Genomic DNA, 26,084 nt, shown 5'->3' on the forward strand with positions numbered 1-26,084 from the left:
CTTTCTTTCATCACTACTAATTAACTATAAATAGAAAAAATCATTTGTATAATTTGAACAAAAACCGATTAATTGTCAACGGTTGAAATATGGTAACACCTAATAATGAATCATGAATTTGGAATATTAAAAAAAGAAGCTAAAAAGTCTCAAAGAGGGATAAAAATACTAAAAGCAAGAGCCGAAACATGGCAGAACAAAGAAACTTGTTATTTTAGTAACTTTGATAAACTTTTAATAGATTTTCCAATATTTTATCAATATTATTTAAACAGAGTGAAAGAGACCGACAATAATTTGTTGATTGACAAAATGACAGGAAACCGAAAGTGTCCACTCCTGTCAATTTATATAAATTAATTCAATAATGGCCGATGCCCTACAGTTTATCTAAATACGGAATATTTACTAATTTTCGTACAATCCAATTCACTATCCAAATGTTTTAACGTGTGTGAGCTAAATAGAGGATTCGCGGAATGTTTCCGCTAACACCGCCTGTCGTAAAGCGTTTGTTGGGATGGAAAAAGGGCCCGGAAGGGTCTTCGGCCGAGGATAAATGGTCTGAAAAAGCTGTGAAAAGCCTCGTGAAGAAACTGAAGAAGAGCGGTGCTATTGAGGAATTGGAGAAGGCATTGTCTAACCAGAGCAGTCATACAAAGTGCGTTACTATACCCAGGTATGTGTTATTATTTATTTGTACAAAAATAAAGACAAGTGTTAATATTTTTGTCTAAAATTTGTCGCATAATCTTCAGATACGATAATTTTACTAGTAAAATTAGATGGACTAGGTATATTTTCCGAAATCTTTTGCCTAAATTTTGATTTTGGACAAAGGTAGCAGGGAACCTTAATAAATAATGAAGGTTGTTTAGAGTTCATATAATCAAAAGTGTGGGATATTTGCTTATTCTTTGTTTACATTTAAAAGTTGTTAAATTACTCTTTACTCATATTATAATTTAACAAGAGTAGGCTTACTAATATTGTTATTCATATTCATAAGCTTACTACCTCAATATATGTGTATTACAGTAATATAGTTTAAAAAAATATCCTATAGGCTTGTGTTTGACTGCAATCACACCAAATAGTAAGAGATGATGCAGCCTAAGGTAAGCTTGCCCACCTAGAAGATGCCTATTCACTCCTCTCTTGAAGTTACCAATATTATAGCTATCGGGGAAAACGTAAGTCAGAAGGGCATTCAATATTAGGAGTGAGTAGAAGGATTTTTCTATGTTTATCCTGACGACCACCCCTGGCACAGTGGTAAGTGCTGTGGTTATTATTAGTGGGACTTCTGAGGTTCGATTCCTGGCAGGGCTTCAGAATTTTTTAATTGCTGGTCAGGTCTGGTGTGAAGTTTTGGCTGTGGCTAGTTACCACCCTACCAGCAAAGCCGGGCAGCTGACAAGCGATTTAGATTTCTGGTATGATGCTTGTAGAAACCAAAAGGGGTATGGGTTTAATAAAAACTTCCATACTCATTCTAGGTTAGCTCGCTTCCATTTTAAACTGCATCATCACTTACCAGGTGAGATTGCATCAAGAGCTTACTTGTATTTGAATAAAATAAAAAAATCTGGCTTTTAATTTCTCATCAGATTCAGGACTCTATCATAGGTCAAATTAGATTCCAATTACTTTATGGAGACTTTGTCTGTTTTCTAGCTTTACATTGTAGGCTTTATTTGTGAGTTATATTATTAAGGCTGTCCCAAGGCTGGTAGTGAAAGAAGTTTTGATGTGAAATCGGTTTCATTAATCAGTTATTGAGAGCTGTGATAGCCCAGTGGTTAAGATATCTGTCTACTATTTGGAAGATTGGGGGTTCGTTTTCGGGCACACTCTAACTTTCCGAAGTTATATGGCCAACCAATCAAATATCACTTGTTTTAATGGTAAAGGAAAACATTGTCAGGAAACCTGCATGCTTGAGAGTGCTCCATAATGTTATCAAAGGTGTGTGAACTCGGCCAATAAGCACTTCACCATGGTGTGGTAGACTATAGCCTAAACCCTTCCCATTCTGAGAAAAGACTAGTGCTCAGTAGTGGGCCGGCAATGGGTTGATCATGATGATGAATTGGTTTGCAATAAACTGGTATAGTAAAAATATAAGATAGGCACATCCAGTTGTTTTATTTTCTTTCTTCATGTTAGCAGCTATACAAGGCTTAAATTGGCCAGAATCTTGATTCCGTAAAACCTGCCTCAATCATTATTACAATCGCAATTGTTGTTATTGGCTAAAATGCTATTCTTGCAACAATGCATTCAACCCCCAATTCATATGCCTAATTGCCCCTAATTCAATGCGTTCAAACCCCACCCATTGCACTATTGTCGTACCCACTCCTAGCACAAGCTTTACTCTTAGTTGGAGGGGAAAGGGGAATGTTAGTAGGGATTCAAATGGCTAATATTCTTTTTTTTTTTTTAAATGCATTGGAGCCAATAGTGAGCTAGCATCAACCAATCAGATGTGATTGCGATCTTGACATTGTAGATGTCATTCTACCTCAATCGAGTCTGTCTGGATTTAGGTTTTTAAAAATCCAGTAAGGATTTCTAGGATAAATGTAGTCTAGGTCCATCTCCAGGATGCAAGCTTGAGGTATCTGTAGTAAATAGATGATGCGGGGGACTTCGCCCATGTAGATTTAGGTTTCAAGAAATCCCATGGGAGTCTTTGATTTTCTGGAACCAAAAATAGCCTACATTCTTCCCTGGCATGCTAGTAGCTGTTTCTGTTCCCGTCAAAATTGGTTTAACAGATGTTTTATGAAAAGCCAGTAGACACAGAGAGACACTTTTGCATTATAATAATATTGGATTAATTTTGTAACATTTTATTTATTAACAACTGAATTGTTAGCTCCGTGTAGGTAAGTATAAATATGCAGCAGAATAATCGGTCAAGTGTGAGTTGGATCCGTACACGAAGGGCTCCATACAAGGAATAAAACTTTTAGTTTTTTTTAGGCTTCTGTACCTCAAAAGGAAAAACGGAACCCTTATATGATCACTTTAACTGTCTGTCCGTCTGTCGTGTCAGTCAAGAACATAGACTTACGATTTTTTCGCTAATCAAGAAAACCTATAGGGTACTTCCCATTGACCTAGAATCATAAAATTTTGCAGGTAGGTACGTCTTATAGCACAAGTAAAGGAAAAAATCCGAAAACTGTGAATTTGTGGTTACATCACAAAAAAAAAATTAAAATGTGTTTCAATTTTAAGTAAGATAATTACCAAATGGGGTAACATATAAAAGGGCTTTACCTGTATATTCTATAACAGATTTTTATTTATGCATAATAGTTATTGATTTATCGTGCAAAATGTTGGAAAAATACCCGAGTACGGAACCCTCAGTGCGCGAGTCTGACTCGCACTTCGCCGGTTTTTATTAGTTGTCGATATAGCTGCAACAGAAATACACATTCTGTGAAAATTTCAACTCTACCTATAATGGTTCAGGAGATACAGTCCGCTAGCAGACAGACGGATGGACAGACAGACAACGGAGGCTTAGCAATAGATAGGGTCCCGTCGGGTACGAAATCCTGAAAAAGACGAATCTATACTTACTAATAAATAAAATTGAAGTGTCGGTCTGTTTGAACGGGCTAATCTACGGAATGGCTAAACCTATTTTGACGGGACTTTCACAGACAAGTAGAGGATTAACTAAAGAGTAACATAGGCTACTTTTTTAACCGACTTGGAAAAATGGAGTTTTGTTTTTCTACCTATGTACATTGATATCTCCAAGATTTCTGAACCAATTTGCGTAATTTTTTTAATATATAATCGATAAACAAACTTTGCGACATTGTTCCATAAAAAATTTGATTCCAACTCCTTAATCTTGATGCTGCAGGGATCTGACCAATCCACGCGGGCGAAGCTGCGGGCATCATCTAGTAAAGACACAAGTGTATATGTATGTAATTAAAAATTTATAACACCCCCGACAAGTGAAAGTTACAGTAACTAGAAAAGAGCTGATAACTTTCAAACGTCTGAACCGATTTTCTTGGATTATAGCTAAGAACACTCTTGATCAAGCCACCTTTCAAACAAAAAAAAAACTAAATTGAAATCGGTTCATTAGTTTAGGAGCTACGATACCACAGACAGATACACACGTAAAACTTATAACACCTCTCTTTTTGGGTCGGGGGGGTTAATAAATACATCTATTTGCTATTCCATTTTTACGACACGTTCATTCAAATTTTATTCTATAAGAACTAACTAGCTGAAGCCCGCGACTTCGTTCGCGTGGATGTAGGTTTTTTAAAATTCCCGTGGGAACTCTTTGATTTTCCGGGATAAAAAGTAGCCTATGTGCTAATCCAGGGTATAATCTATCTCCATTCTAAATTTCAGCCCAATCCGTCTAGTAGTTTTTGCGTGAAGAAGTAACAAACATACACACACACACATACAAACTTTCTCCTTTATAATATTACTAGCCGATGCCCGCGACTTCGCCCGCGTGAATTTAGGTTTTTTAAAATCCCGTGGGAACTCTTTGATTTTCCGGGATAAAAAGTAGCCTATGTGCTAATCCAGGATATTATCTATCTCCATTCTAAATTTCAGCCAAATCCGTCCAGTAGTTTTTGCGTGAAGGAGTAACAAACATACACACACACACACACACACACACACACACACACACATACAAACTTTCGCCTTTATAATATTAGTGTGATAGTTGTGATTAACGTTCATTAATATAAAGACGCCAATACGCCTATCTAAACTAATTTGTATAGGTGTTTGAGGAAAACCCCGCCAGAGCCATGAACCGAAGGTGGTATAACCCGGCCGAATGTCAAAGCCCGGGAGGGTGCGTTGACCTCGCTCTGTTCAATGCCCACCGCATTTTGGTGACATAACCGTAGACAGGACGCAAAATCAAAAAGGAAGGTCATATCGCCGTCAAAACAAATGTGAATTGCTTTTTGCTAATATGGCCGACGATTTTTGGACCTCGCGATCTTAATTGCTATTTTCGAACGTTATTATGACTGAACTTACAAGAGATTGAGTGAATTTCACGAACGCGTGCATAAACTTCGATTTTCTGTGTTGAGAAGTGTGTGTTTCGTTCAAAAAATCATTAAAATGTGCATTGTAAAACGATTCGGAAGTTAATAATTTGCAAATTGTTCTTATTAGACTCTGGTTAGAACGATTTTCTTTGTCTTTTACTGCATTGCGCTGGTCAGTTATACGATTATTATGTTGATGCGTTTCGCTGTTTGATCGTAAGTATTTGCGCAATTCTTTTTACGAATCTAATCGTGTTTTTTTTTAATAATTAAGAAAAAACGACAGGCAGGTACTTGCCGGCAATTAATATTTCAATTTTCACATAAATTAATTAATTATTTAAATTCTAATTTTAATTTTATTGCCTAGGTACACATATTTGTACCTATTGCATATTATTTGATATTATACTTAATTAAAATCTTAGCTCTTTTTATAGGTAGTAAAAATATTGAGTATAATGGAAATGTTTATGTAATATTTTTGCAATGTGCAAGTTATGTAATATTTTGCAATCACTAAAGATGGTCTGTCAAACTGCATTTGACCAGCGTGGTGGATATCTAGTATATTTTTTTTAAAAGAATATTAGCCATGTTAAATGACTAATATTCCCCTTTCCTCTCCAACTAAGCGTCAGGTTTGTGCTAGGAGTAGGTACGACAATTATAGTGCAACGGGCGGGGTTTGAACCGTCGACCTTTCGGTTTTCAGTCCACTCCTTTACCGGTTGAGCTATTGAGGCTCTAAAGTATGACCAAATCCTTCTAATTCTGAGAGGAAAGCCTGTGGGAGTACTCAGTAGTGAGACGGCGATGGGTTGGTCATGATAAAGATGATTAAAAGACATGCTTCTTCACTGTGATGAAATTTTAAAAATTGATTAAAAAAAAATTAAAAACTAGTTTTTTCCAGCGACTTCGTACGCGTGATAAAATAATTTATAGTCTTCAGCACTGGGGGATAGCTATCTATTAGTGAAAGAATTTACAGAATCTGTTCATTGGTTCTTGAAATTACCCCCCTCCGTCCAACCTTACAAACTGTACCCCTTTTTTCCATTCCATCAGCCTGTACGCGTCCACTGCTGGACATAGGCCTTCCCAAGAGCGCGCCACCAAACAAGGTCCTCCGCCTTCCTCATCCTTATTCCTTTAATGATTTTATACTTTTTTATTTTATTTTATTTCACCAACAACTTCCATACAGATAAGACAATAAAATTTACAAAATACATAACTTCAGTATAGTTGTCAATTACAGGTGATTATTTCGTTGTTTAACAATATTTTATATCATAGATAATAATAATAATAATAATAACGTTTATTTGCAAAAAAAAAGATTTAACAAGTTATGCATGGACCCCTAACTCCCAAAAAAGTATAGACTGTGTTATGGGAGTTAGTGCCTTCCCTGTTGCATTTGCTCTAATTTAACTTAAAGTAAGGTACGAATAGGTAAAAGTAAAGAAATTAAAATTAAGATAAATCACTTGTCACTAAACTATGCTCAGTATTCTATGATATCACTAAGATTTGTTTAGTGAAATGGTCAATTGAGTTGTCGTTTTAACATCTCACGGGAGTTAGCTATATCCCTGAGGCTATGGCCAACACCTGGTTTATTCCATTTCGCTGAGACATATATCCATCCATACTAATATTATAAATGCGAAAGTGTCTCTGACTGTCTGTCAGTCTGTCTATCTGTCTGCCTGCTAGCTTTTCACGGCCCAAAATTTAATGGATTTTGATGAAATTTGGTACAGAGTTGCCTTACATCCTGGGACATAAGCTCTTATTATCCCGGAAAATCAAAGAGTTCCCTCTGGATTCTTAAAGACCTATCCGTTTAACCGATTGGTATGAAATTTGGTAAAAATATAGCTAACATCCCGGGGATGGACATAGGCTACTTATTATCCCGGAAAGTCAAAGATATCCCAGAGGATTATTAAAAAAAATTAATTAAAAAAAAAAAATTTTTCAGAGTGAAGCCGAATGACAACGTAATAAATGGACAGTACAGAAAGGGCTTGCCGCATGTTGTGTACTGCAGGCTGTGGCGGTGGCCGCAGCTACAGGTCAGTATAAGCTTCTGAACTAACACTTAATCATATACTCCTTCCTTCCTTCCTTTCTTCCTTCCTTCCTTCCTTCCTTCCTTCCTTCCTTCCTTCCTTCCTTCCTAATCCTTCTTTCCTAATCATATAAAGTTCCTTGTTAATCATATACAGTTTAGGGTTACGTACCTCAAAGGAAAAACCGGCCAAGTGCGAGTCCGATTCGCGCACCGAGGGTCCCGTACTCGGGTATTTTTTCCGACATTTGGCATGATAAATCGACGAAATAAAAATCTGTTTTAGAAAGTACAGGTAAAGCCCTTTCATATGATATCCCACTTGGTATACTTATCTTACTTTGAAAATTGAAAATACTAATTATTATTTGTTCATGAACACATTTTTTTCCGCAGCACGTTCTGCCCATCTGTCCATCTGTCATGTCTGTCAAAGAAACCTATTGGGTACTGCCCGTTGACTTAGAATCATCAATTAGGCAGGTAGGTAGATCTTATAGCACAAGTAAAGGAAAAAATTTGAAAACCATGAATTTGTTGTTACATCACAAAAAAAAAATGTGTTTTTCTTAGGCCTTGAGATATTTTGCGGCGAAGCACTCTAATTTATGATGCAAGTTTATTTATTTAAACATATTTTTTTCCAGAGTCAACATGAACTAAAGCCAGTGGACCACTGTGAATACGCATATCAGTTGAAAAAGGACGAAGTGTGCATTAACCCTTATCATTATAATAAAATAGACTCGCCTGGTAAGTCCTGCATTTAAATACTTGAAATCTTTGATTTATAGTTTTTTTAAAGTAAAAATATTTTTTAAACGTAAAAATCAAGCTGCAAAGGGCTTTCAGGATTTTGGTCTACCTAATTGTCCGCCATTTTCTTTTTAGGGATCCGTATTTAAAAAGAAAAAAGGACCCCTTATAAGATGACTTTGTTGTCTATCTGCCGCGCCTGCCAATTCGGATGAATGAAAACTTGTCCCTATAAGTTTTAATTCCGCCAGGTTGAGTGATTAATTAGGGACAAATTATTTACTTCCCGTTGACCTAGAATCATGAAATTTGTAAAGTAGCAACTAGCAATGTCTTTTATTTCAAGTAAAGGAAAAATTCGAAATTCGTGAATCTGTGGTTACATAACATCATAGATGGCGTTGTCCGTTATTACCTTGCAGTGATGGACAGCTCTTTGGAGTGATAAATTTTTATAATACTTGTTTGAGATTTCTTGTACGATGGTACGGAACTACTGCTTCGTGCATGAGTCCGACTCGCTCTTAACCAGTTCATTTTTGTTGTTCAGCGTTGCCGCCTATCCTAGTGCCGCGGTGCGCGGAGGGCGAGGTGCGCGCACCGCCGCCATACGACTACCAGCAGCACCACGACCACGATAGGTGAATATCTAGTGTGGGATAGGTTGAGAGGATGAGTGCGCACACATGCACAGCCCCCGTACTTACCCGCTGTGGGTGAGCGCGGGTGACGTACAGGTGTGCGTGGCGTCCCCACCTCGGTCGCCATCTTTATTTGTCGCGCAATATATATCTAAAACATCACACTATCACACTTTACAGTTTGTGTGTATGTTTGTGTGTGTGTGTGTGTGTGTGTGTGTGTGTGTGTGTGTGTGTGTGTATGTTTGTAACTCCTTCACGCAAAAACTGCTAGACGGATTTGGCTGAAATTTGGAATGGAGATAGATAATATCCTGGATTAGCACATAGGCTACTTTTTATCCCGGAAAATCAAATAGTTCCCGCGGGATTTCGAAAAATCTAAATCCACGCGGGTCCAAGTCGCGGGCATCGACTAGTAATTATAGTGTGCGACAGGTAGAGATGGCAACCGGGATGGGGACGCCCGCACACCCGCACAGTCCCCGCTTTAGGTTTTTTGAAATCCCGTGGGAACTGTTTGATTTTCCGGAATAAAAAGTAGCCTATATGCTAATCCTGGATATTATCTATCTCCATTCCAAATTTCAGCCAAATCGTCCAGTAGTTTTTGCGTGAAGGAGTAACAAACACACACACACACACACACATACAAACTTTCGCCTTTATAATATTAGTGTGATATGTGCACCCAGGAAAGAAGTGAAATTTCAGATTTTTGGAATGGAAATCATTTTTGGAATCATCACCCCTAAAACACCTAGAACTCGAAATGAGCACCCATGTTTGCCAACAATAAATCTTAACTTTAAAAAAAAAATAGCGAGCAAACGAGCAGGTGGGTCTTTCTTCTATTTAAGATATTTCACCCATAAAAAGTGTTAGTAATTTTTTTTATATACAAAATAAAGAGCAAACGAGCAGGCGGTTCACACAGCAGCATAACACAATGTTAAGTGATTGCCGCCGCCCATGAACATTTGCAGCACCAGAAGAACCGCCGATGCGTTGCCGGCCCTTCAGGAATTTGTTGGTCCGCCCCTTGTAATAACCCCATGTTGTAATCTAGTTTTAATAATAAAATTAACAAAAAGTTATAGCTGTAGGGTATAACTGAGTAGGCTCTGTGGTAGTAAAGCGGTGCGGGATGGTGACAGTTGTGACAAGTTGACAAATCACTGAGCTCTCGCGTCACGTCATTACACCCCTCTCGCACCGCTCCACTACCGCAGGAACCTACTCAGTTATGCGTTATGCCTGTAGTTTGTATTATTTTATTTTTTTAATTATATATACCAACGCTTGGCTGCAATCAGACCAGCTAGCAAGTGATGATGCAGCCTAAGATGGAGCACGCTTGCCTAGAAGTTGTCTATTCACTCTTGACTTGAAGTTGCCCATATTATAGGTGGAAGGGAAAACTGATGCGGGAAGGGCGTTCCATATCCTAGCGGTTCGGATAAGAAAATCAATGTATTTAAATCTTTAACTCGCCAAATTCATGTTTATAAAAAATGTTTTCACTTTTCAACAGTATATATGGTAGCGGCGTGATGCAGAGCGTGGTGGGCGTTGTGGGCGCGGTGGGCGGCCACAGCGCGCTGTATCTAGAAGCCACGCTGGCACAGCAAGTGCCCGGCAACACCACCGTACAGTTGTGAGTCATTGCTGTATACCTATAGATATAGTGGCGTCGTGGGCAGTGTCTAAAGATATAGTAGTAGGTTGTCACTTCGTTATCTAAACTTAAGAAATTAGGGGAGAAATAATATTATGAAGTACAAAAGCACGTGTCATTTGGGTGTATGCGTATATTAGTAGATGATGGTATCAACTTCCAAAAAGGAGATGGTTTTCGTACTGCGGTTTACCTATGGATCTAGTACCGTGGGTGTCGTGGGCGTGTTGGGCGGTATCTGCAGATATATTAGCATGTTATGCTTGACCATTCGTAATCTAAAGTGAAGTTACGGTGAGAAATAGTATGTGTGAGTCATTTGGGTATACCAATGAGTATAATAGCAGATAATGGCTACCAATTCGTATCTAATCTTAATAAGGATTAATGCAATTATCGCAGATATGGATAGTTAGGAAAGGTCGTAAATCGTAATCTAGTGTTAAAGAAAGTTGCAACCGGATGCAGGGTTATAAAACTTATCATACTATAGCCAGGGAAATCAAATTAAATAGAGCATGGGTTATAGACCCCTCGTAACCCGTGGTATTCTGTCAGCAGAAGTTCGTCGTCAGTGGAGACCCCCCCGCCCGGCTACATGAGCGAGGACGGTGACCCGATGGACCACAACGACAACATGAGTGAGTTTGTTGACAATTTTGTACCATTCATTATTATTTTATATCACTAGATATAGATATTATATTACTAGTATGGAATTGCCCCCATTTGTTCCAGACCTGACCCGCCTGACTCCATCCCCCGGTAACCTAGCAACGGAGGCAGCTCCAGTCCTGTACCACGAGCCCGCGTTCTGGTGCAGCATCAGCTACTACGAGCTGAACACCCGCGTGGGGGAGACCTTCCACGCCTCACAACCCTCGATCACTGTCGACGGCTTCACGGACCCTAGCAACAGTGAGAGGTATACCTGACCCACTTGACTCCATCCTCCGGTAACCTAGCAACGGAGGCAGCTCCAGTCTTGTACCACGAGCCCGCGTTCTGGTGCAGCATCAGCTACTACGAGCTGAATACCCGCGTGGGGGAGACCTTCCACGCTTCACACTCCTCGATCACTGTCGACGGCTTCACGGACCCTAGCAACAGTGAGAGGTATACCTGACCCACTTGACTCCATCCTCCGGTAACCTGGAAGCAGTTCTGATGCAGCATCAGCTACTACGAACTGAATACCCGCGTGGGGGAGACCTTCCACGCCTCACAACCCTCGATCACTGTCGACGGCTTCACGGACCCTAGCAACAGTGAAAGGTATACCTGACCCACTTGACTCCATCCTCCGGTAACCTGGAAGCAGTTCTGATGCAGCATCAGCTACTACGAACTGAATACCCGCGTGGGGGAGACCTTCCACGCCTCACAACCCTCGATCACTGTCGACGGCTTCACGGACCCTAGCAACAGTGAGAGGTATACCTGACCCACCTGACTCCATCCTCCGGTAACCTGGAAGCAGTTCTGATGCAGCATCAGCTACTACGAACTGAATACCCGCGTGGGGGAGACCTTCCACGCCTCACAACCCTCGATCACTGTCGACGGCTTCACGGACCCTAGTTGAATCTTATTTCTGATTGAGTAAGAGAATGTGTCCTATAAAATTTCCTTTATCTAATAGGGATGATATTCCCTTAAAGACATCTTACCTTCTAGGGGGATTGAGGTGACCCTAATTTTACCCTACATTTCGGTAAAAAGATCTTGGTAAAGTCTATTGTCCCTGATGCTGAAACCTCTATTAAACTCTTCTACCCAAGAAATATTTGCCTGAAAATCCCCGCCTGATTCATCTAATTCTAGAGATACCCGAATCCTGACTATATTACTTCTCCTGGTTCTAAAATATCCTAAAGGTTGGCTGGCACATTCCTGGGGGAAAATCGTCCAGAGCTTCTGTACTTCTTTCAGGAGAAATCTCCCTAAAAACACCTGATCTCATGAAGTCATTATCTCTTCTCATTATATTCTACTTTCTGGTAAAGATTTACTGATCTTCTAAATGGGAGGAAGACACTTTGCGTAATGCTCTCGACCTTATGATAGACAAGTGTAAATTAAAAATAACACCCCCGACAAGTGAAGGTTACAGTAACCAGAAAAGAGCTGATAACTTTCAAACGGATGAACCGATTTTCTTGATAGCTAAGAAAACTCTCGATCAAGCCACCTTTTAAACAAAAAAAAAAAAAACTAAATTAATATCGGTTCATTAGTTTAGGAGCTACGATGCCACAGACAGATACACAGATACACAGGTCAAACTTATAACACCCCTCTTTTTGGGTCGGGGGTTCACAAATCATTTTAAAAATACATTATCCAAATCCAATATTATTATGGTTTGAGGGAATCTCCATTCCCTAAAAATACCATAATAATTTTAGATGTTGGTTTATTAACTCACCCTGAAAATTCACTTGTATATCATTGACCAAATATGTTTTCCTCAGGTTTTGCCTCGGTCTCCTGTCCAACGTGAACAGAAACGAGGTGGTGGAGCAAACACGCAGACATATCGGCAAAGGCGTCAGACTTTACTACATTGGCGGTGAGTGTATGTGTGCAAATCTACAGGGCAAATTTTTTTACCCGACTGCGGCAACGCCAAAAGGAAGGGTTATGATTTTAGCAGTCTATGTATATATGTATGTGTGTGAGTATGTGTGTATGTTTGTATCCAGATTGTGTGTGTTCCACCGTAGCGCCTAAACTACTGGGCCGATTTTGATGAATGAGGTGTCAATCGATTCGTCGTAAAGGTCCGGGTGACATAGGCTATATACAAAAAAAATTGACCTAATGGATGTTACATAAAAAAGTTGGGGTCTCAAAATTTTTTTTTTGCTATGTATTGAGTGGGGTGTCAAATGAAAGAGGAGAAAATTCTGAGTTGATAAATATAAATGTATTACAACATTAAAATATACCAAGAAACAGAAAAACAATTTTACTATAATATTTCAGTGTTTATTGAGACGATCGCAGTCGGGTCTTAGTTTTCTACTTCATCTTGTCTACTTAAGTCCGCTGTGGGCGGTGCCGTGCACGATTGTACCAGAATGTCGACCAGCAGGGAGAAGTGGCGAATGCTCGTGAGGCGTGTAACATCTGCCCCCCAAAACGTCACTTCATGATGACCACGACCGCTCTGCCAAGAGTGTTGCGACAAAGAAGAAGAAGAAGAAGACTTCATCTTGTTTTAAAGAATATTAGCCAAGTTTATCATGATAATCTTCCCTTTTCCCTCCAACTAAGCCTAAAGCTTACGACGACAATAGTGCAACGGGTGGGGTTTGAACCGCCGACCTTTCGGAAGTCAGTCCGCTCCTCTACCGTTGATCTATCAAGGCTCTGAACTTCTTGAGTTGTTACTTCTACTGAACTTTTTTTTAAATATAATATTTGAATGATGTTTCAGGTATATCGATTTCTATCCAAACCTCGCCTCATGAAATTAATTTTTTTTTTCAGGTGAAGTGTTCGCGGAGTGCCTGAGCGATTCCTCGATATTCGTTCAGAGTCCCAACTGCAACCAGCGGTATGGCTGGCACCCCGCTACGGTGTGCAAAATACCCCCCGGTAGGAGCCCCTTTTTTATTGTAAACTAAAAGATGCCCGCGACTTCGTCCGCATGGATTTAGGTTTTTTTTAAATCCCTTAAGGTGGAAGCGACGGGCCTGCCCGCGAAATTCAAATTTAAATTGGTTTTTCGCATTTTTTAAACTAATACGACAACGTAGGCTTATGGTATTTTCAATTGCGACAATGGCAGTATCATCCTCACAGGTTTATATAAAAACTTTACTTGAAAGGGTCCAGGTTAAGAAATTAGCTATAGTATCGACTAATTCTGACACATTAGTCGATACTAGAGCTAATTTCTTAGTTTAGAAAATGCGAAAAACCAAATTAAATTTGAATTTCGCGGGCATCCCGTCATATGCGCCTTTAAGAACTCTTTGATTTTCCAGGATAAAAAGTTGTCTATGTCAGTTTCCGGGATGCACCACCTCTGTACCACATTTCATATAAATCAGTTTAACGGATGGGACTTTAAGAATTCTTTGATTTTCCGGGATAAAAGGTAGCCTATGTCCTTCCCGGGGATGTAAGCTAACTCTGTACCAAATTGTTGGACCGTTAAAAGCTGGCAGACAGATAGACAGACACACTTTCGCATTTATAATATTAGTAAATAGGGATAATCGCAGTTCCAGTAAGACCGCGAAAACGCCCTTACATATCACTGGTAAATTAATCCACTAGCGCTTGGCTGCAATCAGACCTGCTGGCAAGTGATGATGCAGCCTAAATGGAACGCGCTTACCTAGAAGATGCCTATTCACTCTTGACTTGAAGGTACCTAAGCAGGAAGCAGACATCGGAAGGGCGTCCTAAATAAGACCTTTTGAAGGTCTCAATATTGTAATTGCTTTTAAAAGGAAAAGAACAGCTTAACCTTAAAACATGTCTAATTAAGAATGATCTTCAAGAAAATGGTGTGCTTTCGCCAGGTTGCAACCTCAAAATATTCAACAACCAAGAATTCGCAGCTCTGCTCTCCCAGTCAGTGTCCCAGGGCTTCGAGGCAGTTTTCCAGCTCACGCGAATGTGCACCATACGAATGAGCTTCGTCAAAGGCTGGGGCGCTGAATACAGGTACTACTCCACCTCCAAAACCTTAGAAGCTGGACCTTGAAAATTGAGGAGTTTGTAAAACGTCTTTTATCCAAGGTTTATGAAGTGTTCAAATTAAGCAGGCTTGGTAGGCTCTCCTTCTCCAGACCCTCAAAGCGTAGGGAATCCTGCTCTCCCAGACAGTATCCCAGAACTTTGAAGCGATTTTCCAGCATACGCGAATGAGCTTTGTAAAAGCTAGGTCGCTGAATACAGGTGACTACTCCACCTCCAAACCCTCACAATTTAGGAGCTGGACCTTGAAAATTGAGGAGTTCACAGAACGTCTCTTATCCAAGGTTTACGAAGTATTCCAGCTAAGCAGGCTTGGAAGCCCACCAAGCCTGCCTGTCCAGTAGTTTGAGCTGTGATGGATAGATCAGTCAGTCAGCCTTTCCTTTTATATGTTAAAGTTGGAAAATCGTTTGTGGGAATGAGTGTAATATTTTATAATAAAATTCCACAATCAATTTTAGACTTGCCTTTACACAAGTTTAAAAAATCTATTAAAAGTATGCTCCTGAAAAAAGCTTATTATACAATCGAAGATTATGTAAATGACAAAAAAGCTTGGATTTGATGCGCTCCAGCAATACACGGCGCTGCAATTGCTTGTATACAGTAGGGCATATTATTGTAAATTGTACATTTGAAAAGAGCAACCGCCGAGTTTCTTGATGGTTCTTCTCGGTAGGAACAGCATTCCGAACCAGTGGTAGATTATTTTGACGATTCAAAAGCACTTGTAAAAGTTTAATTGAATAAAAATAATTTGAGTTTGAGTTTGAGTTTGAGTATGCATAGATTTATCATGAAATTCTCTGTCTCCAGGCGGCAGACAGTGACGTCGACGCCATGTTGGATCGAGCTGCACCTCAACGGTCCCCTACAGTGGCTGGACCGCGTGCTGACGCAGATGGGCTCCCCCCCACTGCCCTGCTCCTCCATGTCCTAACTGCACCAGGTAACACCACCCCACCACTCACCAGGTCATCAATCACCAAGTCATTCGTACAGTAGCAATGGTTGGATCGCGTGCTGATGGGCTCCTCCCACTGCCCTGCTCCTCCATGTCCTAACTGCACCAGGTAACACCAGGTCATCAGTCACCAATCACCAGGTCATCAGAACGGTAGCAGTGGTTGGATCGCGTGCTGACGCAGATCAGCCCCCCCCCCCCCCCCCCACTGCCTTGCTCCTCCATGTCCTAACTGCACCAGGTAACACCACCCCACCACTCACTCGCTAACTCAGTGATCAACACCACAGTTAACGAGATTTATGGAACTTGTAACAAAACCTCAAAGTGTACACCGGCAGGCGTCAAACGTTACCTGCATTTGACGCTGGCCAGGCTATGAAACGACTAGGTACCATTGATTTCACGTCACTCCTAGCCAATATTTGACGGATGCAGTCTAACTTGAAAGGGCAAGGCAGTTTCATTACCGAAACGCGAAATCGTAACTGCCATTTTGATGTTGTTTTGTTTTTTTACTGTTGTTTTGACACCTCTTCCAGCCTAAAATTGAAACTAAAACATCTTTTGCAGGTATAACTAGTAACCACAGAGTCTATCAGTGTAAGAGAACATAAGCACAGAAGTATAAAGAGTAGTTTTGATATACATAAGCGTAGCTCAACAAATTGATATACCTCGATAGTACACCATTTCATGTACAATACTATATGTATGTATGTGTACAGAACGCGTCACTAATGTTGAAAAAAAAAATCATTAGGTGTCATGGAACACCCTTAAGAAGCGTATCTTTAAAAAACTATTTATATATTAATATTTGAAAACTGGGTGTGGAATTTCCAAAAATCTTCAAACTCATATTTTTCATTTTTGACTGAAACCCCAAATACCAAAGCGGGTTCCATCTTAGGCTGCATTATCACTTGTCAGAATGAATGATTCCAGCCAAGCGCTAGTCAATAAATTTAAAAAAAAAAAAAACAATTTTTGTTGACAGGTTGAAAAATGACGAACTTTCATACAAAATTTCATCCCCCATTTAACCTTAGGCCTCATTTACACGAGAGTTTTTTTAACGTCCGTTAAAAAAGCGTGCAAATAGAACAAATGTATTCCCAAGTATCTGTTCACACGTAAAAAAGCGTTGACGTGTGAACTAATACTTGGAACTACATTTGTCCTATTTGGAAGCTTTTTTGAGAGACTTTGTAAAGGCTCTCGTGTAAATGAGGCCTAAAGTTTTTAAATTAATTCAATTTTGCCCGTTCTACTAAATTATTATTAATTTAAGCTCGGGTATTGCAGTTTCAACATTCGTGACGCGAGCTGTAGCGCGGTTGGAGAATACAATCCAAAATGGCCGCTGTTGTTTATGACTAAACTTTTGCTCCAATAAAAAAAAATTGGAAGTCAATGGTGACTACTTAAATGAGTGAAAACTTAAACATACTTGACACTTTCATTAAAAATTGATCCTTAATAGGTTGTGTTAAGGAACAAATTTCGAAAGCTAATAAAATTAGTATGTCACTGACGCTTTAAGATTTGCCCATCCCAAAATCTCTAAGCGATTTCACTAAAGAAATATTATTATTCAAAATTTTATTTTGGGCATACCTAGTCTAGATTCAAAAACATAAAAAATATGAACTAATAAAAATTGAGTTGAATTGAGAACCTCCTCCTATATGGAAGTTTAAAAAGTTAAAAATGACTGTGATATATAGACGGACGGATGAAAAGGATTGGACGGAACTATAAGAGTTCGTTATTTTACTAGGGAACCCTAAAAAATTAAAACCTTTAAGACAAGCTATGTTATCGACAGTTGCCATTTTCAATTCTACCCTCCAACCGCGCGAATATCTTCGATTATTATGTAAACGATCTTATTTGTAAGGAGCTAAAGTGTATTTTTCATTAACACTTGTATATTATATAAGTTTTTCTTTTGAAGCTTGCAATAAACAATCCATTTTTCTTTAGCTGATTTAAAAGGTGAGTAAATACCAGAAACGCTTAAGCGACCTGCTGTGCCTGGCGCTTTAGACTTACTCAAGCTTGGTTCTTCATTTGTATTAGTTTGAACTCTGTTTGTCACGTGACCCGAAAATATACTTACGGCCGCACTCGTTTGACTCTTATTTCTCATGAGAAAGAGAGAGACAAAAGATAAGAGTTTACGCGATAGAAAGAGAAGCATTTGTTTATGTATAGGCCGAGCTGAATTACGCTTTATTGCGTTGTAACAAGAGTCACTATTTATCCAAACGTCTTTGCGGAGTGAGCCTTTTGTAGAGGATTCATTGTTAGTTCACGGTAAAAATGTCCTAAGCGCCGTGCATTGCGTGTCGCTTACGCGTTTTTGCGTAAACTGATTTCTTTACCTTTTAGTCAGCTAAGAAAAAATAGTTCACATTATTATGTATTACGTTAATTAAGGGTTCTATTCGTATTCAACGTAAAACGTGTTTTATTTGTTACACTTGGACATTTAGGGTGCCTATTCACTGAAGCGAAGTGGAGCGGAGATTTATTAAGCAAACCAATCAGTTTATTGATAGATGGCGTGGTAAACCATATCCGCATTATCTCTCAAGAATCTGATTGACTCCGCTCCGCTCGGCCTTAGTGGAAAGACACCTTATTGCTCCAAATTAATGAACTTAAGGCCCCTTAAATACGTTTTTGTCTTTACACGATGCAATAGAAATTTTTGGCGTGCATGTTAACTCTTTAAGTTTGTAAACATGTACAGGCGTCCGCAAATGTACAGGATGATTTTTTTTCTCTATGGCTTATCTTAGAATTGCCAGATTTTTTTTAGATATCTATTCGTTCGATTTAAATTTTTCTGTCTGTTTACTGTTCGTTTTTTAATTCAATTCAATTCTTTTTATTGCGAATTTGAGTTAGTTTACAGATCTTAATAGATATTGTTAGTGTTCTGCCAAATTCAACCTTACAGCATGCAATTATACAATCATGATTAATCCTAATGTTCTTAGATTACAAGTTACATTTTTTTTAATTAATAAAAAATAAAAGTTTGCATTAGAGGCTTAATATATAAAGTTGTTGAAAAACTCATCCTGTGCGTTATATAAAATGAAATCGGTGTTATTTCTGTACATAATAATCAAAAAAAAATTTTATTCAGTGACAAAAAAGTACATCAAAAAAAATCTTTAAAATATATTTGAACTAGTCAAAAATATATTTTTCACACAAATGTTATGTACTTATGAAGTACATATAGGAAATATATTGCATATATCAAAGTTGAATTTAAAAAAAAATGAAATTATCGCGGCCGCCTGTACATTTTCATATAATCTATATATTTGTATATTTTCACACGAAAAAAATTATAACATTGTTTTTCTTTACATTGGTGCTAATTTGATTGTATACAAAACTTGAACTGAATTGACAGAAGTCAGGACTTTTCTAAAGGGTGAAATCTATAGACTCATAGACTCTGACTCTGACTTTGCTTAGACTTAAGACAGAGTTAAAACGAGACAGATGTATATCTCTCCTATAAATCTGTCTCGTTTTAACTCAATCTTAAGTCTGAGCAAAGTCAAAGAGCGCTCTATAAATCTCACCCTGAATTATCCGACTGCGGCAAAGCCAAAAGGAAGGGTTATGATTTTAGCAGTCTATGTATGTGTGTGTATGTTTGTATCCAGATTCTTTGTGTTCCACCGTAGCGCCTAAACTACTGGGCCGATTTTGAAGAATGAGGTGTCAATCGATTCGTCGTAAAGGTCCGGGTGACATAGGCTACATTTTATACGAAAAAAATTACCTAACGGATGTTACATGAAAAAAAGTGGGCGTCTCCAAAATTTTTTTTGCTATTGTATCGAGTGGGGTGTCAAATGAAAGAGTAGAAAATTCTGAGTTCATAAATACAAATGTACTACAATATTAAAATGTACCAAGCGTCAGAAAAACCATTTTACTATAATATTTCAGCGTTTATTAAGACGATCGCAGTCGGGTTTTAGTTTTCAACTTTATCTTGTTAAATGAATATTTAGGATTTTACTTTGAATTTAATCAATTTAGTTCAAGTTTAGTGTACAAACGAATTTAGTAACACTGATTACGTAAATGGTTATTATTATTATATTGGTATTTGTTTTAATGATTTGCCATGCAGATGCATTTAATGTTAATGAAATTATAATCATTATTTTAAATTTGCTGTTTTTTTTTTCAACTACCCTACACTCCATTTAGGATACGTTTCCACTGACGCGGAGCTGGGCAAAGTGGAGCTTAAAAGAGCAGTAAAAAGTGGTGTTTCCATTGAACCGGAGCGGAGTGAAGTGGGGCTTAGCTGAGCATGCTAACATTGAGCCGTGTTCTGATCAGTCAAATCTGTCTACGCCGCGCCGTACCGCCCCGCTACCCTCCGCTTCGTGCCCTCCGCTCGGCACCACAGCCTACTCGACTCCGTTCTGTCCGCGAATATCGAATTCGATACCATGTTCAATTAGTCAGTTGGAGGTATATGGGTAGGCTAGGTAGTTACCGAAGAACAAAGGCGATTGACGCAAAATTCAGTGGCATCAGACGCTCACAAGAACCTTTGATCCGTATATTTTTCAGCACTCCTGATGCTGCCGACTTCAATAGGAAGGAACGTAGGTAGATAGTGTGAAAAAAGGTTCTACACTAAAAGAAAACAAAAGATAGACTAACACCAAAATATAATTACACAAAACAACACTACTCACACACGTATAATCTTAGTACCGGGTTCCCATTTATAAAAGAAATTCTTTCGAACCTTTTGGACAAAACTCGGTTTTTTCACCGTATCCATAGAGGTGTACACAATGTTAGTAGACGGGTCGTAGGATAAGGTTTTATTGGACTTTCTTCGTGATAGCTTGGTCGAATTTGATATGTTGGATACGTCAGTTGATGTGAGTGACCTGGTTAGACTTTGGGTTGGGGAACTGGTTTGGTGGTTGTCACGGTTTAGGATATCAACGCAATTGTTGTATTTGGTGAATTTGTCGTCCGTGCGATGGTGTACGTCCATGTGACGATTTAGTTGACGCCTGGAAATATAATATTCCAAGAATTATGCAATAATGATGATGATTCTGGGATATATAAGGCGCGGTTTCCACCTAAGCGGAGAGGAGAGGAGAGAAGATGATTAGGTACAGCCAACCAAGCAGATTTTTAAAAGATGACGTGCTAATTTTTTCACAAGGAGGAGACATGTATTTAGAACTGAACGCAGCTGCTCTCCTCTCGCCTTAGGTGGGTACCGGACCTTATACAGTCCGACAAGGCTCTTTTGGCGCGTGGCCAAAATCGGAACTTAATCAACCACCTGTGAGGATGATATTGCCATTGTCGCAAATAAAATAAAAATAAGTGTAAATTGTATGAGTAGTAACAAATAAATGAGAGTAACTTATTAGTGTGTTGAGTGAAGTAATAAAATAAATTAGTGCGATTATACCAATTTGCTCTTTTTATTTAAACCCACTGTTTCAATAACCATAAGCCTACGTTGTCGTATTAATTTACAAATTGCGAAAAATCAAATTAAATTTGAATTTCGCGGGCAGGCCGGTCTCATGCCCCTTAAGCCGCCATATAGAGACTTGTTGATAGTTCGCTGTGTCGGTATAAACCATAAAACTACAATAACGCCTTCACTCAAGTGCCAAAAGAGCCTTGTCGGACTGTACATCCTAGAATCATCATCATCATTATTGCATGTTTGCGGGAATACAAATATTAATAAATTACGTTGATCCATAGCTCTATTGCGCCATGATTGATGGACAAACCAACAAACAAACACTTTTGCATTTTTAATATGAGTCGGGATATACTCGTAAGTATAAAATTTCCTATGCACTGTAAATATTTACTTATTGAACGAATATGTTATAGATCTCAGCCTGAATAATTTTGCCTGAGTTGGTGATTGATCACCAATAATATCTATCTATACTAATAAATAAAATTGGAGTGTCTGTCTGTAATTTCGAAATAACTACCTCATATTTTAAGCTCATATGGTTATTTGAACGATACCAACACTGAATCACACGTTTTTAAAATTTTTGTCTGTCTGTCTGTCTGTCTGTCTGTCTGTCTGTCTGTTTGAAAAGGCTAATCTTGGGAACGGCTGAACCGATTTTGACGGGATTTTCACAGACAAGTAGAGAATTGACCAGGGAGTAACATAGGCTACTTTTTTAACCGACTTTCAAAAAGGGAGTTGTGTTTTTCTACCTATGTACACCGAAATCTCCGAGATTTCTGAACCGATTTGCGTCATTTCTTTTTTAATCAATAGAGGAACTTTGCGACATTGTTTCATAAAAAATTTGGAGTCCAACTCCTCAATCCTGATGCTGCAGGGGATCTGACCAATCCACGCGGGCGAAGCTGCGGGCATCAGCTAGTTATTAATATATCGAGATCTATCGAGTTGTACTTACCTATAATCAAAATTCTTTCCACACAACTTACATCTCACAGGGATACAAATATATTTAGAGTTTGGGGTCCCATCAGAATCTATAGTACAAGTTTCTTTACTGTGCGTCTTCAAAGACGATGTGTTCTCAGAATCAGAATTATCCGATCCGGACATAGAATCGATATTGGTTCTCGAATTTCGATGCAGAGTTAGTAAGTTCGTCTCGGAACATCGATTTTTCTTGATCTCTGCGATTATTTGATCGGGATCTGCAATTTTGTCAAAGAATGAGACGATTTTCTTCAGCTTGTCTTCGGGAATGTCGATTTTCGTTATTTCCGGATCGGTTTGCGTGTCGCTCGCGATTTTGGTTGAGAATCTGCAATTTTTTTACTAAATTGAAGGACCTGGATACCTATATTTTGTTCTTTCACCTTTACAGGGTTAAATAAAAAATATTAGAAAGCTCTCGGCACGTGATTGTTATCATTAAAACTAACAACTAGTTGTTCTACGACTTTTAAAAATTTCGTATTAACTTATTTCATAGGTACGAAAAGCTGAAAAACTATGTTATTTCTGTAAACACATACAAAGAAAAACAAAAATATAGGCAGTAACAATTTGGCCTGTTTTTCAATCACAAGTACAATTTTGGTTTGTTCTTCAATCACGTCGTAAAGGAGCAACGGATCGACGTGATGTTTTGGATGGGTAATAGTTAACTTGGAGAGTCTAAGCTTCTTTTTTCTAATGTCTAATTATACCTTGTAGTGGATGGTACAGCTATCTTCATGATGCCAATATGCTCGTTCTCATGGACAGTTTTGTCCCGCTCGCTAGGGAACCCCTTATGGCAACACACGCAGATATACGTTCGCTCAGTGAAATGGCACAGGTTAAGATGGTCGTTGTAATTTATTATCCCTAACAAGTGTAAATTAAAAATTTATAACACCCCCGACAAGTGAAGGTTACAAGTAACTAGAAAAGAGCTGATAACTTTCAAACGGCTGAACTGATTTTCATGGATTATAGCTAAGAACACTCTCGATCATGCCATCTTTCAAACAAAAAAAAACTAAATTAAAATCGGTTCATCAGTTTAGGAGATACGATGCCACAGACAGATACACCGATACACACGTCAAAGTTATAACACCCCTCTTTTTGGGTCGGGGGTTAAAAAGAGTCGTATTCCTTATTGTTGAGGATTGTGACTCCTTTCCATTTGGGGGCAAGCGCCGGCCTGCCCGCGAAATTCAAATTTAATTTGGGTTTTCACAATTTGTAAATTAATACGACAACGTGGGCTTATGGTATTTTAATTGCGCCAATGGCAGTATCATCCTCACAGGTTTATATAAAAATCTTTACTTGACTTGAAAGGGTCCAGTTTAAGAAATTAGCTCGCTTGAAATTAGTATCGCTTGTAACCTACAAATTAGTCGATACTAGAGTTTTGCAGTTATTATCAGATGTTAGTGATGTTGGGCACGTTAACCGTTAGGCCTAACGTGCCCTCTGCAAATCTGAACTTCCAGTCGTTCACCCATCCAGTTACCGACATGAGCAACGGTGCTTAACAATCGCAATCGATTGATTTGATCACAACTATCAGTACAAGTTATTCCGACGGCTTCATGAGCAACAAGTGTAAATTAAAAATTTATAACACCCCCGACAAGTGAAAGTTACAGTAACTAGAAAAGAGCTGATAACTTTCAAACGGCTGAACCGATTTTCTTGGATTATAGCTAAGAACACTCTCGATCAATCCACCTTTCAAACAAAAAAAAACTAAATTAAAATCGGTTCATCAGTTTAGGAGATACGATGCCACAGACAGATACACAGATACACACGTCAAACTTATAACACCCCTCTTTTTGGGTCGGGGGTTAAAAAGTAAGGTGAGATTGCAGTCATGGGCTAAATTGTCTGCCCGGGATTGAACCCTGGACTTCCAACTATTGCTGGCGTCTATAGGCAAATAGGCTTAGATTACACTTACCATAAAGCAACTTCTTACAACCAACAATTGGACAATGCCTTGGTGTTGTATCCATGAGACAATTTCTCTGTATCGTTTGCACATAAGACAGTATAACTGGGCTATTCGCTTCCCTCAAATCACTCTCCGAATGTATCTTCTTCTTTTCTTCTTTACGTCGCCTTCTTCTAAGCCTAATACTTCTTCTACGTCTCTTTTTATACCTATTCGGTATATTATTTTCGCTAGCTGCATATTCATGTTCATTTGACATACCATAAGAGTACCTATTACGTCGCAAACCTAGAATTCTTTGGATAAAGCTTTGAAAACGTGTCGGTTTTCTCTTTTCATTGATAACTAAATAGGGTACAGGATCAGGTTGGATTTCAATATCTTTTTGACTGTTTATTGAAAGGTTTTCCTTTGAATCTTGTCTGCTTTTATCATCTTTGGATTTAGGGATGAATGTTTTGGATGTTTTTGAGTCTGAAGAGGGAATTTGGTCGAGTTTTAAGTCTGCAAGAACAGCGATTTCTGGGGAATTTTCTGTTTGTCTAATTTCAATTTCATTAGCAGTGTTTTCATCAGTTTTGGTTCGTCGTGATTTCTGTTTACGAATTTTTTGATCATCTTCTAGGATTTGATTACGTTGGGCGTAAGTTTCTGGTAGGATACTAATGACGCTTGCATCGTAGATTTGGAAGAGCTTTTTTAGACACTTGTATTTAGCTTTTAAGGCCTCGTGTTTCTTTTTTGAAACCCACTTTATATCTTCATCTTCTTCAGCTATGCTGGTAAGAGTAGGTTTGTTATGCATTGATAGATGGCTTTTGAAGAGTTTGCACACAACTTTAACAAACAGATATACAGTAAAACTGACGGGTATCTCGTAATTTTGATTGAGTATCATATTATGTTCATTCTATGATTGATTTTGGTTGTAATAAAATATAACTTTCAAGTAAATGTTGCATATTGTGGTGTCATTTTTTGATATTAAATTGTTGTGAAAATCAATGACAGAAGAATGATAGATAGATAGATAGAACACTTTATTGCACACAAAAGATCATGTAAAATTCACAACACAGAAAGAAGAAAACAGAAAAAACAATTGTGTGCAAAGGCGGCCTTATTGCTTTTCAATGTTATTTTTAACCCCCGACCCAAAAGGAGAGGTGTTATAAGTTTGACGTGTGTATCTGTTTGTGGCATCGTAGCTCCTAAACTAATGTACCGATTTTAATTTTTTTTTTTTGTTTGAAAGGTGGTCTGATCGAGAGTGTTCGTAGCTATCATCCAAGAAAATCGGTTCAGCCGTTTGAAAGTTATCAGCACTTTTCTAGTTTTCTAGTTTTTAGAGGTTTGTGTGTCGGTGGTTTTTTAAATTTTGAGTTATTGTTGTCTGTCAAGACAAGGTTTCAATGAAAGAAAAAATTTTGAAAATTTTGAAAAAAAAAATTCAACCAGGGCGAAATCCGGGTGGCAATACTATATGTATGCATAATACACAAAAATAAAACACGTGGGTATATAAAATATGTATATCGTTTATTATAATAATATCACACTTTAAGCTATTATAGTAAGTTTATTCATAAGTTTTTTTTAAGTATAGATAGGGTATTTAATCCATACATCCATACATACAAAATATTATAAATGCGAAAGTGTGTCTGTCTGTCTGTCTATCTGCTACGCTT

General features: G+C 38.4%; 2 protein-coding genes across 3 annotated transcripts; one reads left to right on the forward strand and one right to left on the reverse strand.

The window, feature by feature from the left end:
• The first annotated feature begins 112 nt into the window (after positions 1-112).
• LOC123879249 (mothers against decapentaplegic homolog 3) lies at positions 113-18,465 on the forward strand. Of its 2 annotated transcripts, none has more exons than XM_045926880.1 (12): positions 113-679; positions 7,069-7,162; positions 7,806-7,911; positions 8,465-8,555; positions 10,090-10,212; positions 10,792-10,874; positions 10,972-11,158; positions 12,708-12,805; positions 13,729-13,836; positions 14,772-14,916; positions 15,766-15,898; positions 16,487-18,465. In XM_045926880.1, exons 1-11 carry the CDS (start codon positions 480-482, stop codon positions 15,887-15,889), a joined length of 1,359 nt encoding a protein of 452 aa, XP_045782836.1. In that variant the 5' UTR covers positions 113-479; the 3' UTR covers positions 15,890-15,898; positions 16,487-18,465. The 2 variants fall into 2 exon arrangements, with proteins under 2 accessions (XP_045782836.1, XP_045782837.1); XM_045926881.1 differs by having other exon boundaries at positions 10,795-10,874.
• Positions 13,374-25,382, reverse strand: LOC123879245. The gene is made up of 5 exons (XM_045926875.1): positions 24,400-25,382; positions 23,153-23,312; positions 22,405-22,764; positions 20,635-20,997; positions 13,374-13,383 (listed from the first exon to the last, which is right to left on the reverse strand). Exons 1-4 carry the CDS (start codon positions 25,289-25,291, stop codon positions 20,664-20,666), a joined length of 1,746 nt encoding a protein of 581 aa, XP_045782831.1. The 5' UTR covers positions 25,292-25,382; the 3' UTR covers positions 13,374-13,383; positions 20,635-20,663.
• Positions 25,383-26,084: the final 702 nt, after the last annotated feature.

Source organism: Maniola jurtina, chromosome 27 (genome assembly GCF_905333055.1).
Source record: "Maniola jurtina chromosome 27, ilManJurt1.1, whole genome shotgun sequence".
Lineage (NCBI taxonomy): Eukaryota > Metazoa > Arthropoda > Insecta > Lepidoptera > Nymphalidae > Maniola > Maniola jurtina.

What these genes read in the sequence shown, in the direction of transcription:
- LOC123879245 (XM_045926875.1), bottom strand. Translation starts at nt 25,291, where the DNA reads ATGATACTCAATCAAAATTACGAGATACCCGTCAGTTTTACTGTATAT. An exon ending in GCTGTACCATCCACTACAAG is followed by an intron (nt 22,765 to 23,152) that starts GTATAATTAGAC and finishes AAAAAATTGCAG; the next exon opens with ATTCTCAACCAAAATCGCGA. An exon ending in GGAAAGAATTTTGATTATAG is followed by an intron (nt 20,998 to 22,404) that starts GTAAGTACAACT and finishes TTATATTTCCAG; the next exon opens with GCGTCAACTAAATCGTCACA.
- LOC123879249 (XM_045926880.1), top strand. Translation starts at nt 480, where the DNA reads ATGTTTCCGCTAACACCGCCTGTCGTAAAGCGTTTGTTGGGATGGAAA. An exon ending in GGCGGTGGCCGCAGCTACAG is followed by an intron (nt 7,163 to 7,805) that starts GTCAGTATAAGC and finishes ATTTTTTTCCAG; the next exon opens with AGTCAACATGAACTAAAGCC. An exon ending in TAATAAAATAGACTCGCCTG is followed by an intron (nt 7,912 to 8,464) that starts GTAAGTCCTGCA and finishes TTTGTTGTTCAG; the next exon opens with CGTTGCCGCCTATCCTAGTG.